This window comes from Propithecus coquereli, unplaced genomic scaffold (assembly GCF_000956105.1).
Source record: "Propithecus coquereli isolate 6110/MARCELLA unplaced genomic scaffold, Pcoq_1.0 Scaffold43, whole genome shotgun sequence".
In the NCBI taxonomy this organism is placed as follows: domain Eukaryota; kingdom Metazoa; phylum Chordata; class Mammalia; order Primates; family Indriidae; genus Propithecus; species Propithecus coquereli.
In genome coordinates, this window is record NW_012150063.1 from 2,819,652 (window position 1) to 2,835,930 (window position 16,279).

Consider the following 16,279-nt stretch of genomic DNA (forward strand, 5'->3'; position numbering starts at 1 on the left):
GTCTGCGGCACCGTCGCCCTTTTTCACGAGTGCTCACTGAGGTCCCCATCAACATTACCTCTCTTTCGCTTTTTTGGGCCCCTCACCCCCACCTGTCACACTAATTGTTCCCTCTCCAGGGCTCCCACAACCACTTCCTCAGAGAAGGTGTCACAGATTGTCTTCCACACAGATCGTGAACTCCTGAAGGACTGGTTCTTGGTCTCATTGTATCCCCAGCCCTAGTATAATCCTGGCTGCAGGCTCACAATAAATCTAGTTGTCTGGTGGTGGGTTCCATGTGCTTAACACCGAGCACCTACTACCATGCGTCAGGCACGCCTCTTGCCCTATATTCGTGGAGAGAAAACAGGCTTACAGGAGTGAATCTGCCCCGGATCACAGTGGTAAGTAACCTGGCTAGGATTCCGACTAAAGTCATTTACTTTGGGGAGAATACAAAACTGAAACAATCCAGGTTAAAGTCAGTTAAAAATCTAGTTAAAAGTCACTGGAAACTGAACTGCAAGAATATTTTATTTAAAAAAAAAAACCTTTCACATTAATACAAGTGTTCCCAGTTTCTGGACACCTTACACTGTCAGGATATTTTCTTCCATTTAATCAAATACCCAGTGCCTGGCATAATTGCTGAGTTTATGTATTCCAATAAATTATTAAGTAAGCTTTATATATTGCAAATTGTTCTTCCCAGTACAATTTATTTCTCAAGTCTACAATGTATGCACTCTGCACACCTTTTCTCACGTCTTTGAGCACAATTTTCGTATCTTTGTCATTCTGATAAACCAATATTTGTAGAATTTCTATAAATAAAAGCAACATTCCTGAAATATGACCGAACTAATAGCTACGGGGGGTACAAAATCACATAATTTATCGCTTTGCTGTTGTACAATCATGCATGGGACTGTTTCCATTAGAAATGTATCCTTCTTTCAGGCCTGTAGATTTACAAAGCCCACATTATGCAGCCTCTACAAATAAAATGACTGCATTAGCAAATCAAAAATAAGCACTTAAAAAAAAAAAAACACTTATCTTTTTCTTTTTTGCATGAAGGAAAAAAACATCAAGTCCAGATAGAGCAAAAGCATGTAACCAACTTCAGACTTACTTCTCTGGCACATTTGTTGGTACAGTGGTTGGCTAAGAGATCCAGCCTGGCCCCTGGAAGTACACTTGGTTGTGAAGTTCTCATTATTTACTTGTATGTGTCTGTTTCCTCCCCCAGGACGTGAGCTCTTACAGCATTCTGCAGAGCTGCCAGTTAGAGTCCAGTAGGCGCCCAGTAAGCATCATTGACTGAATCCATGGGTACATTTTGTCCTTCCCCTTTTCCAAGTCCTGTTCTTTCTGACATGTATGGTTTGTGTGCATTGAAGGATTTCCTCCCACACGCTGGTCTTCATGCAGGATTTCCAGTTATTAACTCTGCATAGCTTAGAGTTATGACAGTGGGGTTGAGTTCTTCAAAACCCAAGTGTCCACATAAAAATGTGCAAGTTTACTGTCAGGAGGAGGAGACCTGTCAAATGTGTGATAAAAGACAATCTCAAGCTGAGCCCAAGCATAGCGCAAGGATTCTGTGCAGTAGTGGAATCAACAAAAATAAAGAGCTTCATTTTTAGCATGGGACAGTAGAGCTTATTAGCAGTTTGGGGAAACAAAAATACAGTTTTACAAAAGACAAGACAATCACACAAACAATAAATGTGAGCACTATTAAAGAGAAGTGTTACTGAATTGCTATGTGTTTGAAAAATCTCAACCCACTGCTTAAACATTGTTTTAATTATTAGCTGCTAACACCACGTGTGCTGCTGTTCCCAGCTCCCCAGCAGAAAATGGGCTGCGCTCCATCTGCCTGCCTGCCCACGCTGCCTCAGGCACAGCCCATGTCACAGGGGCGCATGCTAATCGCTCTATACCCAGGCCACGGTAAGTGAAGACCCAATCATTACCAAGTACGAATGACACATGACTTGAGATTTAAATTACCTAGTTCAGACTATTTGCAAATAAGGATATTTCTTGCCTTACAGGCATGAGCATCGGCTATATTTTCCAAATAAGCATAGGTCAACCAACAAAATGCTTCATCACTTTCCCTGCATTCCAGTCCCTTGCTCTCTTCTTCCAAGCCTGTTTGGTGCTTCAGACCCCTGGGCAAGTCGGGCCAAAGCAAAGTGGTTTGCAGGCTGTGCTAAGCTCTTCTTTAAGCGACTAATTTGAGTCTCAGTAGAACCACTGGCCCCAGGTCTGTTAACACTTGAATTTGTCATTTGAGAACAAGACAAGACTTGAAGAGAAGTGGAAGGAAAGAAAACAAAAACAAGTGTGAGATGTAAGTCTGCAGACTGGCTTAACCCAGGGCAAGATTATGTCTTACATACTCTATAGGAACAAGAACAGTTTTTTAAAAATCACATCAGGAAGTATTTGAGTCAATATAAGTAATTATCCTCTGTTTAATTAAAATTCCCCATCAATAGCATAACTTGAAATTGGAGGGCTTAAAATGCAAATTTCAGAACCTTTACCTTTTGATCAAGGGTCTGCAAACTACAGCCTCAGGCTAAATCCAGCAAGCTGCCTGTGTTTGCAAATAATATTTTATTGGAACACAGCCACACCACTCGTACTTTACTGTTGTCTGTGGCTGCTTTTACTGTTGTCTGTAACAGCAGAGTTAAGTAATTTCAACAAAACCTATAAGGCCCTCAAAGCCTAAAATATTTACTGTCTGACTCTTAACAGGGACAGTTTGCAACCCATGCTTTTGGTAAGTACAAACAAGCGAATCCCTATCCTTCTACAGGTCGGATGGGGCTCACTGAACAACATGCATGCCCCTGGAGCCTTGGTTTGTTTCCCTGGCCTCACGCACCTTGGAGGACGTTTTAAACAAATAGACCCGTGGAATCAGACTCTCTAGGCGTGGGTCCACATTGGCCTTTGCTGAAGCTCCTGTGTGGGCAACCAGGGTGGAGAACCACTACTTTAGGAGAAAACACAAAGAAATGGCAGCTCCTGGGGTTTCTCCATCTCTCCTGCCTTTGCACTTTGCCCGTTGCCCTCTGCAGCCCAGCACCAAGAGCTCACTGAGTTATCAAAGCCTTCTGTGGACTGAGTGGTGAGCTCTCAAAGTCAGGTGATGTATCTTAATGGCTGTCAACCTCACGGTACATCAGAATCCCTTGGGGAGTTTAAAAACAGAACAAACCCAACATCCTCTTCCTCCTGCCCCCTTCTCCTTCATTCAAGCCTAAAGCCATTAAGTGACCACAGTGGGCAGGGGGAGCTGTGGTGGCCAGACCAGGGTGAGGGGGGCAGCTGTGCTGATGCAGGGACAGCCTGGCATGAAAGTTAGAGCCCAAGGAGGGTGAGCAGGATGGCCACACCAGGGAAGGCATGGTGGCGTAGATGGGAGATTGGTTACGTGCAGGGGATTAATCAAATGATATGCGGTAAGGATATTGGAAGGATAATTGGAGGGAAGCATTACAAATATGAAAAGGGAGAAACTAGACTCAACTCTGTGGTACTGGATTGGAATTGTATGTTATCAATGTAAACTGACATACATTGCTGGGTGTGTGTGTGTGTGCATATTCCCGAACTCTGTTCACTGAGAGGGGGTGGGAGCAGAGAAGCCCCAACAGCATTGAGCATACTTATCACTTAGATCTTGGCTTTTAAATACCATCATCCACTAAAAGGAACCAAGATTCTTTAGAGAAATGTCTGATTCCAGGGCTGGGGTAGGAAAATGCAAGATGAAAATAAAAGTGTCAGAAAGTCCTCAATGATGGGGACATGTCAAAAGGATGCAGAACCCAGCTTGAAGGGACTACCACTGGCCAAATCAGGACAAACTGAGCGTCAAAATTAATAATGATAGTAAAGGATTTTAAACCATGATTAAAATAGAAAACTACAAGTCTATATTGATAGAAATCCAAAAGGAATAAATGGAAAGTTTTGTGAGAAACAGGCAATTTACATAGTTTCAAAGTTATCTACTTACAAAATACTTATTAATTACAAAAGGAGGGGAAATAGTAACTCGACTATGGAGAAGCCTGGCAGACACCCTTTTAATCAAGTGATCTATCTGTGTGAACACTGTCAGTGTGGGACAGGTGGAAATCGTGAGCCACCTGATAGGAGGCACTGCGAATGTGCAGGACCTGAATTTAATCATGAAAAACTAGGAGACAAACCCAAATTGAGACATTCCCTACAAAATCTTCAAGTGTCAAGGTAATGCAAGTCAAGGAAAGTTGAGGAGCTGTTCTAAACTGAAGGAGACCAAAGAGACAAGACCACTAGATCCAGTGCTTGATCCCACCCTGGATCCTCTTGCTGTGAAGGACGCTGTCAGGACTCCCAGTGAAGCCTGAGAACGGGTCTGCGCGTTAGACGGCAGCAACGTGCCCACAGAAGCACCGAGTGTGATGGGTGCGTTGGAAAAGGGCAGCATGCTTGAATGTGCACAAATCACCAGGGGATCTTCTTAAAATGCAGCCTGTGACTCGGTGGATCTGGGTGGGGCCTGAGTTTCTGCCAGTCCCACCCGCTCCCAGCTATGCCCACACCGCTGGCCCAGGGACCACACTTGAAGTAGCAAGTAGTGAACCTGTGGAGAGCATTTTCTGTGTGCCTCCCAAACACCCACCTTCCTGCTTCTTTTGGTTCCAGACTCTAGTTTTCCTTTGGGAACAATCCCCTCCCAATCTCTGAGCACCTGCCGTGGGTCACACAGTCCCCAACACTCAGACATGAAGTGTGTGACCTGGGCCTATACCATCCCATCCTCTGGCCACTGGGAAAGGTTCAGGGCTGGTCCTGAGACCAGCCAGGGCCAGGGACATGCAACTCTAAGAGGCCTGGCTGAGTCTCTATGAACCCCTTTGTCTTCTTGGGTTTCCAAGCCTAACAGTGGCTCAGGCCCAAGGCTTTTCTGACTCCCACACAACTCCACCACATAGTATCTGTGTGTCTTAGCAAAATGAATTTGTGCCTTCGTTTTCTTACCTATTAAACGGGATGCTTCTCACCTCGAAGGGTGGTGTTAAGAATCAGGTGATGGCGTCCACATAAAGTATTTTACACTGTACTTGTCACAGAATAGATGTTCAATAAATTTTTAGTTGTTCACTTTGGCTTTTGGAGCTTATGACCCCACACAAAAAGAAGGATGGCATCTCACTGTTATGTTTTAGATCACTTTATGTGTTGAAAGTGGTTTATCACAGAGTTTGGGGCCCAGGAAGAGGAGACCAAGTCTTTTGCTAGCTATTATGTTATTGTTTCCTCTGGGTTCTAGCAATTCCTGTATAGCCTAGCTACTCAGCTCATTCCTAATTTGCTCCCATCCTGTACTGAGTTGCCCATATAAATACACATCAAAAGGAAATAAATTAGCAACGTTGTAGGTGCCACCAAGTACAGGAGTTCTCGCTCCCAGGAATCGCAATCTCCTGCCAAAGATCAGAAATGCCTTTTGACTATCTTTATTCTACTGCCATCCTGTGGCCGGTCTCTGCCACTGCAGCACCGTGGGGCGGATGTAGCCGGCATCTGTTAGCATTGTCCCCAGGAAGGGGCTTGGGGTGGGGGGGAAGGGAGTGCAGTTGAAGGGTCCGCTTTAGTCCCGCACCAGCGGGGAGGAGCCTGGGCGTGCATCACCAGTCCTGACTTGATTTCTGTTTGATAAACCTTAAAGATACATAGTACAGGAACGTGAAGCCACCACCGATGCCAATGATGATGAAGTAGATGGCCGAGAGCGGGTACGAGTTCAGGTCCAGAGCACTGAGGATCTGGAGACACAAACACTCATTGAGCTCATTAAGAAGACGTTCGGCGGGACGTCCACCGACGTAGAGTCCGAGGCCTTCCCTACTCACCACATCTCCCGGGACCCAGACGGTGTCGTTGCCCAGCTGCGTGCTGTAACGGCGCCCGCTGAACTGAATCATCATCAGCCCTTCGAAGCACCATCGCAGGAAGGACACTTTGGAAATCCACGCAGGCACTGGGGACAGCAAGAGCCACGTCACTCACACGGTCTCATCCGCCTGCACAAGGGCACCGACCGCTGTCTGGGGCGCGTGCCTGTCTACGAGGGTGGGCCGTGGAGCCTCCGGCCCAGGGGAAGCAAGTCCTCTGAGGGGCAACTGGGTCACGCACCGGGGCGAGGGAGCTAAGAGGCTGTGGGGTCACCCACACAGTTTATCCGTAACAAGTCTAGAAAGTCACTGAATTAGGTGTCCCTGCATGTGCTCAGGTTCTTAGAACACGCGGCCAAGGGGACTCGCAGCCCCAAGCCAGAGAAGCTGGGGGGCTGGGGAGGAAGCCATGAGCCCCGCCAGGAGCTTCCCAAGAGGAAAACGAGGCAGGCTCAGAGGCGAGAGGGAGGGGTGTGCTAGGGGAGGTTTGGACCAAGCAGGGTCATGGGTTTGCACCTCAGAGAGCTTACTGTGCATGGCTGAGAGCTAACTGGGATGTGAAGGGACTGAGGCCACAGAGACCAGACTGTCACAGTGGCTCAGGAGCAAATGATGGGGCAGGGCTGGAGGACAGTGCCAAGGGGACATTTCAGAAAGACTTAGGAGGCAGAATTGACCTGGCACATTGGTGAAGGTAGGGAGAGATCAAGGGTGACTCCTGGGTGTCAGCTGTGGGACATGGGCAGATGCATCTGTATCCTCCAGTGGAACCATCCCCTGGGCCTGCACGATGCTGGCAAAAGCATCTGCTTCCAGAAGGGCCAGCCCCAAGTTGGATCTAAGTGATGAGTTTTCATTTCCAGAAAAAGCCAGGCTTAATCCAGCATTACAAGGCCTAAAAATGCTTGACCAGGTGAGGGGGAGCAGGCCTCACCTGTCCACAGGTTGTTCAAGCTTATCATGAAGCCCCCGGTGAGGTAGAAGGAGTTGTAAATAGCATTGCCAAAGAAGGAGGCCATATATAAGGTGGGGAACATGGCCGAGCTGGCCAGGGCCATGAGCCTGCAGCAGAAGACCACCAGCCACAGCAGCAGGAAGTGCAGCACGAAGGGCTCGGGGCTCGGCTGAAGGTTGGCCAGCCAGTAGGTGGGCATCCCATAGATGATGGTGTAGACGCAGTGCTCTGGGAGCTCCCCTAGGATCTGCAAAGAACAGCCCGTGCAAGCAGGTCCAGCCAATACCTCATGTGCCATTATTTTAAAACGTTTAAAGGCAGTGACACCCAGCAATGCCAACCTTCCCTCCTGGTGACAATCGGGCTATTGCAGTGGGTGCGGGTGTACAGGACACCAAGTGCTCCCTCTGGGGTGGTTTGGCCTGTTTCTCCCAGGGAGGCAGAGGGTACCTGCTCTTCTAAAACCTGGTTTCAAGTCCCTACCCCTCCTGACCAGACCTGTAGCTGTGCAGTCTTGGGAGAGCCACCTAACCTCTCTGAACCTCTGCTTCCTGGAAACACCTGCCTGCCGTGCCCTGGGACCACGGTGAGGCTCTGGAGAGGGAAAGTATGCTGAGTGCTTCTTTTTAAGGTTCCTGCTGATCAGAAAAGTAGCATTCCTGGTCCACAGTCCTGGTCTTCTGGTAAATGTTTAAAAAAGGTCAAGTCTCTGAAACTCCCATAGGAAATGTGGCATCTGCAACCACAGGTGGCACACGCCCTGTGTTTCAGCAAAACGCTCCCCTGTAACAATGCCTTCTGTACCCTGCCCCCCACCATGGGGGCCCCTTGCGTTCAACCCTGTCCAATCACCTTGGCAAAGAAATATGGACCAGTGGTGTACAGCCCGTCTTCCAGTTCATAGTAAAGCATTGCCCTCTCCGAGTAACCTAAAAAATGGGTGAAAGGAGAACAGAATGAAAAAATGAAATTAATCTACAGTGTTTCTGTTTTCAGGTCTCCCTTAACACAATTCAGAGTGGCTACATTGCCTAAATGTCTTATGATTTTAAAAATAAAACAGGCACAGGCACAGTAAAACCATACTAATTTAGATGTTTGATGAGGCTCTTTAGGGTTTGCACCTTGAGGCTTGCGCTTTGCTGTCGGGTATAAATCCTGCCGGATAGAAACGTCTGAGACTCGGTAATTTGCTTTTATTTGCATACTGATACTAAACTTTGAAAAACAATCATTGTTTTTCATACCACCATCGCAAATTATTCAGCAAACCCATTTTCCCTAGGAGCTCAGAGGAGCACAGCTTGGAGGGCGGTGGATGTCCTGCCCTCCGGCTGCTCCGCATTCTGGTCATGACAGCAGGCCACACTCAGGCCACACTCACATTTGGAGGTGACATCCAGGATCACGTTGAAGGGGATGAGAGCTCCAATCATGAACAAGAGGGCCGCCGTTTCCATGAAGGAGAGCTTGTTGGCCCCGTGGCCATAATAGAGGAACCCGATGGTCAGGGACATCACGCAGGCCTCCACCCCATGGATGAAGAGGGTTGGCAGGTCTCGGAAGTCGTTAGAAATCTGACGACTTAACAAACAAAAGGAAGAAGTGCTAAGGAAACGAGATATACCAGCCCTGTGAGCTTGGGAGTGTCACTTAATCTCTGTAAACCTCATTGCTCTCATCTGTAAACTAGGGGTAGTGATACCCACCTCACAGAGTTGCTCTGAGGATTAAAATCAGAAAATTGATGAAAGCATCTGTCCCACAGTAGGTACTCAATACATGATTGTTACTTTTATCATCAGTGTATCAGCCTGGCAATTTTACTTAAAGAAATTATCCTGAGGGAAAAAATCAATTAGGTCCATAAAGACATAGGGACCAGGAAGTTTGCTGTAGCATCCCTTGTAACAGCAAAAGCCTGCAAATCATCTGACGGTCGTGTGGATCTGGCGGGCGAGTGGATCACGGTTAGACCAGGATGCTGAGAAAGATCTTCCAGGCAAGAGCTAGAGGCGCCATCCTAACTGACGAAAAGCCTGTTACAGAACAGTAGAGTGTGACCCACTTATGTATTAAAATGTTCACGTGCATGGAAACATCTAGAAAGACACACCAACCAGTTGGGTCTGGTTTCCTTTGAGGGGGTGGTGTGACCGGGACTTCCCCTTCCCACTTGAGATTCTCTCGTATTGTCTGATTTTTCACAACGATCCTGTGCTATGTCTATGATCATCCAGCCCGTAGGATATTTTAATTTTGCTTAAAGAATAAAAGAAAAGTAACAGGAGTGTTCTGTGTCACGCTGAGGTCTGGTGCTGGTCCCTAGGATGCTGTTTTTTCAAATGACTCTACCTCTTTCTTCCTCCCTCGGATTCACTTTAGATAGAAAGGGCTTAATGTCATATACAAAGACTTTGGGGGCATGAAATGAGAGTTACCGGATGAGCGTGTTGAACTGCTGCACCGCCCCAGGCAGCTGGATGGGAGTCCCGAGGCTGCTGGTGTCCTGTGGGAGGGCCAGGCTGCTGGGGGGCAGAGGATGTGGCTGGGTCAAGGCGGTGGCCACCTCCTGCAGGGAGCGTCCCTCTCGCAGCCGCAGACCCCCTTACCTCTCTGTGCGAGTGCCCACATCGAGCTCCCTCACCTCCGCTTTCCACAGAAAGTCATCTGAGCCACGTATTTTTTCTAGAAACAAGGCAGCAAGAGACCAAGCCTTCTCCCTAGTGGCCACTTCCTGCTCTCTGCTGCGCCTGTCGATGCTGGTCAAGTCCACTGTAAGCAGAGGATGTGGGGCTGTGGGCAACCTGGTCCCCGTAACCTGCTCACAGGTGAGGAGTTCATTGCAAAACCAGTCCGCAACACCGGCTAACCCTCAGGGGGCTCTGGGACATGCTCCCCACCCTCCGAGAGTGACCCATGAAGCAATGGTCAGAGCAGAGAGGGGCAAAGAGACCCCCAAGGCTGGCCCCTCACCCTCCCACCCTGACCGCAGCTGCAGAAGCCGCAAGGGAAGGGCGGTGGATCAGGAAGTGGACGAGTGCAGAGGCCCTGCGCCCTGTCCCACCACCCAGGCTCACTTTGGGAACATCCCAGGACACAGCAGGAGCCTTCAGAGCTAACAGCCACATCACAGTTATGCCCTGGCTCTAACTCCAGCTGTCCAGGAAGCTTTTGATGAGGACTCACCCCCCAGGTGTGCCTGCCCATGGGGAGAAGGTGGCTGGGTCAGGGGAGGCTGGGCAGTCGGGCTCCTGCCAGTTTTATCTCATTGTAAATTAATAATTTGGCCTCTCGAGCAGCCTGCCCCAAGCAAGAGAGTGTTTGGCTGGAGGGTGCCAGGGACCAGCCCCTTGGTCAGCTGCTCTGCCCCTAGGGAGGGAGTCAGCACACCCAGCTGGAGAACGAGGCTGCTCGGCACCCAGCTCCCGAATCCTGGGGATACCACCTGTGGAGAGCACCTGGCTGCCCCACACCACAGCCCTCCTCACAGCCACTGCCTCAACCTCCAAGGCCCTGGCAAGGCCAGTCCAGAAAAGGCGGACCCCACCTAGCCACAGCTACCCTCCCTCCACCCAGCTCACTCCAGGCCCCAGGCCGCCCGCCCTCCCCCATTCCTTCCTCAGAGCCTTGGCTTGGCTGGGGGTTACCCCCCACCTCTCTCCCTCTGCCCTCCTCCGTTTTCACAACACATGTCAAGACAGGATCTTGTGTGGACAGGTCTTGCAAACCACGATGCGTCTCTGCAGTGTGTAGGGCTATAGCTCAAAACACCAGATTTTTCTGGGTACCCCCAGGCCCTGTGTGGCTCCTGCAACCCAGATTGGTGAGAGGGTCCTGCCCCAGGGCCTGTAGGTAAAGTTCCGCTTCCTCAAATAATAATTAAAGAAAAAGAGAAAGTTTTCAGGCCTGCTAGGGACCCCAGGTAACCCCTCTCCAGTGTGACTTCAAATTGCTCTCAGGTTAGCAGGTGCCCTTTGTCCCCTATTCTGGGGGTGGCTGGCCTGAAGATGACACATAGCTGGAAACCAGACTGTCACCTGAACACAGGGAAGGGCGATGACCTTTGTGTGAGTTTATGCTGAGTGTGAGTACACAGGGCCAGGGGCAGCCTGCCCTGGGGGCAGGGCAGAGGTGGTTCGGGACACTGGGAGGCAGGTCTGGGCAGCTGGACCAGGAGTCAGGGCCGGGGGCCGGGCACCCAGCCCAGTTCTGTGCCTTACACCCTTCGGACTCTTGTCTTCCCTTCTGTAAAGATGGAGATGCCCTTGGCCTAGCAAGGATGTGAGGGTCAAACAGGAGACCCTCTGGAGCTTGGCACTTTTGGGCCCAGTCTATGCCTTCAAGGAGATGGTCCCCGTCATCATATTTACTAGTGAGGTTCTTGCTACACCTCGCCATCCTAGGAGGAATCTGGGGCTCCCGGTGATTTGTGGGACAAGCCTCGTTGCTGCTTCCCCGTGCATAGTACAACAGCGCCGCCTGTCCAGCAGCCACACCCTTCCTCAGCACTCAGGATCCAGGTCCCTGCATTCAGGGCAGGTGTCTGGGAAGGCAGCTCCCCCCTCACTGTCCTCCCCGAATGAAGGAAGTGGCCCCTGGGTGTAATATGCTGAGTCCAGGACCCAAGCAGAAAGGCATGTCTGAGGCTGCCCGAGCAGTTTTCCTATTTGGAGATTCACTGGCCAAGACCACCACAAAGGACCTGAGCCAGCCGTGCCCTGCGCCCTCCGCCACCCTGCACTTTCAGGGTGCCTCTGTGGGGGCACCAGGGCACAGTCTTAAGATTTCCTGGTAGGTTCCTGACCTTAAAGACCTTAAGTTTCCCTACAGAGTCTGAATAAAGACCATAGTTTTAGAACTTGGTCCACACCCCCGGGATTCTATCCCCTCCCATCACTGAGCTCCCGTAAGTTTCAAATCCGTCATGCACAGAAGGGCGGCTATTTATCAGAAGCTGCTTTTGGGCCCGGCGCGGTGGCTCAAGCCTGTAATCCTAGCACTCTGGGAGGCCGAGGCAGGTGGATCGCTCAAGGTCAGGAGTTCGAGACCCCGTCTCTACTAAAACATAGAAAGAAATGATCTGGACAACTAAAAATATATACATAGAAAAAATTAGCCGGGCATAGTGGTGCATGCCTGTAGTCCCAGCTACTTGGGAGGCTGAGGCAGTAGGATCGCTTGAGCCCAGGAGTTTGAGGTTGCTGTGAGTAGGCTGACACCACGGCACTCTAGCCTGGGCAACAGAGCCAGACTCTGTCTCAAAAAAAAAAAAAAAAAAAAAGCTGCTTTTGTCACGTCCTCATTTCCAGCATCTGATACTTGGCAAACTGACCCACGTCCTCTACCCTGCTCGCCCAGCACCTCCTCCCCTCCTCCTTTCCTGAGGCCCCCGAGAGAGTTTTTCTCCTGAATCTTTTCAGCAAGCTCTGGGGGGTGTTGGGAGCATAGTTGCTGGTCTCGCTGGCTCACCATAGAAGTCAGCAGGGTTGCTGTAACGAGGACAGGGGTAGCCGATGGCTGTGAAATACTCGACCATGTGCTGGGCTGCCCCCAAGTAGATGGTGGTGCCAGACGTCATCAGCAGGACCAAGTCAAACAGCCTGAAGATGTCAGAGCGGGGCTGGTGCAGGGAGAGGAGCACCAGCCTGTTGCCCTTGGCCAGCCTGGACAAGGTCTTCACCAGGTTGTGGGCCGTGAAGCTGTCGAGCCCGGAGGTGGGTTCATCCAGAATGAGGATCCCTTCCCACCAGAGAGAGGGGCTGGTGAGTTAGCAGGACTCCGACTGGACCAAGTCAGAAGCCCCACTGCCCCCCTCTGGCCCCCACACCCCTCACCTGGGTTCCACAGGAGCTGCACCCCAATGCTGACTCTCCTCCGCTCACCCCCCGACACCCCCCGCAAGTACGTGTTGCCCACACGTGTGTCTGCACACTGCCGCAGCCGCAACTCGGCGATCACGTCCTCCACCTGCGGGCAAGAGGGGAGCCCTGAGGCCACCTCCAAGGGCCTCCCTCAGGGCTCGACACGTTGTGACCCAAAGTATGTAAGCACCTGCTCCTCTGGTTGGGTTTTACCGCAAAGGAGGACAGAGCCAGCACTTTATTTCCCTGCTGCGATATTTTTTCCCCTGATTCTTTCCCCAGATCCTGAGCCGGTCTGACATGCTGGGCATGGTGCCACGTGCTGGGAACGTGCCATGCACTGAGGACCAGACAGCCAGGCTCCCTGCCCATGCGAAGGACCAGAACACATAAACAAATAAACTCATTGCACATTTTGACAAGTGCTGTGAAGGGAAGCGCCTGGGGCTGGGATGGCTTGCACTGGGCTGTGGGCTCCCAGAGGAGGGCTCGCCTGTGGCTGGGTCCTGAGGCAGAGCAGGGAGGGATGGGGCTTACCCTTTTGTCACGCTGGGCCTGGGAGAAGGATCTGGGCAGGCGCATTTGGGCAATGAAGGTCAGGGTCTCTCGGACGGTCAGGTTGGGGAGCAGCTGGTCATGCTGGCGCACGTGGGCCACACACTTCCTCACCAGCTGAGGTGTGCTGGGCTGCCCATTTATCCAGATTTGGCCTGACTTAATCTTGCCACCGTGGCCTCGGTTGGTGATGACATCCAGCAACGAGGCTCTCCCACAGCCTGTGAAGCCACCAGAGACATCCGTGAGAGCAGAGCTTCTGTGGGGCCAGCCTGGCAGGCATTGCTCCCTGAACACTCTCCTGCACCCTGGACTGTTCTGTCCTTGCAGATGTGACCAGCCCCTGGAGAGGTGACACAGCTCCCAGACCAGATGGGGTGGCCCCAGTGCACGGAGCTCCAACCCTTTTGTCTGCAGCCAACTTGAGCATCCTTGGGGGTTTGGGGGCACATTGATGCTGGGGGTTCAGGCCAGGGTAGCCAGTAACTACACGATGGAAGGGGGCTGGGGTCCTGGCTGCCACAGGCTGCTGGTGCCTGGAGCGTTTGTCCCCTCGCCAATAACCAACGCCCTTTCTCCCCAAGCACGGCGAGTGTTAATATAACTATTTTTGGCTGGCAAACACACCAGCAACATCTCACTGTTCAATGTCGTTTGGCTCAGAAGCTGGCTTTGTGAGAAGGACTAATTTGGAGCATTTATAGGGTATTTTTTTAAAATGCAAAACCAGAACCTATTTTGAGAAATAAGGGAGAAAAAAAGCAGAGAAATAATAGATGTGGAAATGATTTTAAAACTACAACACAATGCACACAAATGTTCTGAATATATCTACACACTTCTCTCTCTTATTTTTAATCAGTGGTATTTTTTAACTCTCTAAAAAGAAAAAGATCCATTGTGCTCAAGTTAACACCATCTACTTCTGAATGATGTATCAGTTATTGATTCGGGGAAGTCAGCATCAGATTGGATCTAGTTTTCAAAAGCATTCCATAAGGCTCTTTCTTTGACAGCTATTTAAAACTGCAAATGCAAACTGGGCTCAAGCTCTGAGAACATCTTCCTATCACCGAGCCAGGAATGAGCGCTGTCCGATTCCCCTACTTGGGGTTTTGATTTCCTGACTATATATTCCTTTTGGAGAGCAAGTTCTTTATGTTGTTTTCAAACAAGGAAAATGCCAAAATATAACATGTGACAAGTCCTCTTTGACACGTGACATATGCCGCCTGGAGGCAGCCTCGTAACACCCAGTGAAAAAACCAAAAACAGAAACTTCCCCCTGTGATATTTACAGTTACTGCCCAGAGGCTGTCAGGGAGAAAGGGGCCTGTGGGCTGCCTCCTGGACACACCTTGTTTAAGATCCTTGAGAACGGAAGTGGAACAAAATAGTCGGGAGACAAACCGGGGATGGGGGGGCTTCCCATGCAGGCTCTGGGAGCGCAGGGGACTTTGCCAACATTCACAGGGACCACAGGATTCCCACTCAGAAAGCAAAAAGGCCACATTTCCTAAGCAAAACTTACAGCTGTGGGTAGCTCTTCCCACAGAGGATGCCTGGTACACCGGGGGAGACCCTCTATGAACCAGGAGAAAACACACACAGGCATTCAAGACCCTTGTAAAATGGCTGGAATCTCCAAATCAGTAAATTCATTAATTGGAAAACACTTTTGGCATTGTTTATTTTATAGAAGAAGCTAAAATGCTTGGGGTTGCTTTTATTTATATTTTTAAAATTATGGCCAGCATTCTTTGTGTATGAGTGTGTGTGTGCGTAGAGTAAAAGTCACAGGAAGTATAATTGATAAATCTTTCTAAGAAATCATTTGAATAATTTCAGCTGTTAAACTAAATTTGGCTTGAGACTGCTTCCATATTTGCAGTTGCTACAGAGGGAACTGCAATTTCAGTACGTAAACAAACTGCAACCTAACTTATAAATATATTCTATCTTAAGACAGAGATTGGCTGAGACAAATTGCTGAGTTTCAGCCAATCTTGGCAGCCAGGCTTCAGCTAATCACAGCTGCCAACTGATCAGATCACGTCCACATAAGGCAACTGCCTCATCACATTATGCCCAAATAAATAAGACAAATCCCAAGCTGTAACCAATCAAGTTGTTTCTCTAGGGCACTTCCTTTTCCTGTTTGTAAACATTGCCTGCCCCCATTGCTGTGTGGAGCTCTCTGAACCTCTCTTGCCTCTGAATGCTGCCAGATGCAAGAATCGTTCTGCTAAATTTTATTTGTCTAAAGTTTTTCTTTTAACATAGTCAAGTGAACCTGAAACCAAACAACACTGAACCTAGAGTCAAAAGATCTGGGGACTATTTAATGTAATTCTTGCTCAGCCTCTCTGAACTTCACTTTCCTCAACCACAAGTCAGGGATACTAAGAGCTAGAGGGTTATATGTAAGGGATGTTAATCATAGTGATGCTAAGTAGGGCCCATGTGTCCCCTAGATGCTCAATTCAGGCAGAAAAGGCAGGTATAACAAGAAAAGCTGCCAGAAGTTATTAGTAGAACTAAAATAATAGGTCCACGACGGATCCATTCTTTTCTTGTTTAGGTCAGGATTGCAGGGACAGGGCCAAAGTGGTAGGGACTTAACGATTACACGTTGCTTCAGTTACAAAGTGCATGGACACATGGTATCTCATTTGATCTTTGGTTAGACAATAAACAGCTTCTCCACCAGAAGAATACGAAAGTTTGGAGCACGTGTTGAAGAAGTTGAGCAATTGCTAGCTCTGGAAATGATTAATTAAAAGTTATAAAATGCTCTAAGACTATGTAAGAGTATTCCACGGAGAAATGCCTTGGTCTGAGAATCAGAAGACCAAAGCTCTAGTTCTAGCTCTGCATTCAATGTGTGTCCTTAGGAGAATCACCCAGCTTCCCTGGGCTTGAGTCTCCCATCTGCCAAATGAAGGGGA

The 16,279-nt window shown here is 49.5% G+C and overlaps 1 protein-coding gene across 2 annotated transcripts in view; it reads right to left on the reverse strand.

Annotated features, from left to right (window-relative positions):
* Positions 1 to 5,134: 5,134 nt before the first annotated feature.
* ABCG8 (ATP-binding cassette, sub-family G (WHITE), member 8) overlaps positions 5,135 to 16,279 on the reverse strand; it is an 18,058-nt gene continuing 6,913 nt past the window's right edge. The window contains exons 4-13 of one of the 2 annotated variants that reach the window (XM_012653871.1): positions 13,314 to 13,552; positions 12,750 to 12,882; positions 12,385 to 12,654; positions 9,525 to 9,687; positions 9,354 to 9,440; positions 8,297 to 8,496; positions 7,765 to 7,841; positions 6,892 to 7,159; positions 5,916 to 6,043; positions 5,135 to 5,828 (exon numbers count right to left, since the gene is read on the reverse strand). In XM_012653871.1, the coding sequence (XP_012509325.1) occupies positions 5,691 to 5,828; positions 5,916 to 6,043; positions 6,892 to 7,159; positions 7,765 to 7,841; positions 8,297 to 8,496; positions 9,354 to 9,440; positions 9,525 to 9,687; positions 12,385 to 12,654; positions 12,750 to 12,882; positions 13,314 to 13,552 (1,703 nt within the window). In that variant the 3' untranslated portion in view covers positions 5,135 to 5,690. The remainder of the gene's footprint in view (positions 5,829 to 5,915; positions 6,044 to 6,891; positions 7,160 to 7,764; positions 7,842 to 8,296; positions 8,497 to 9,353; positions 9,441 to 9,524; positions 9,688 to 12,384; positions 12,655 to 12,749; positions 12,883 to 13,313; positions 13,553 to 16,279) is intronic. The other variant, XM_012653870.1, reaches the window with a different exon arrangement.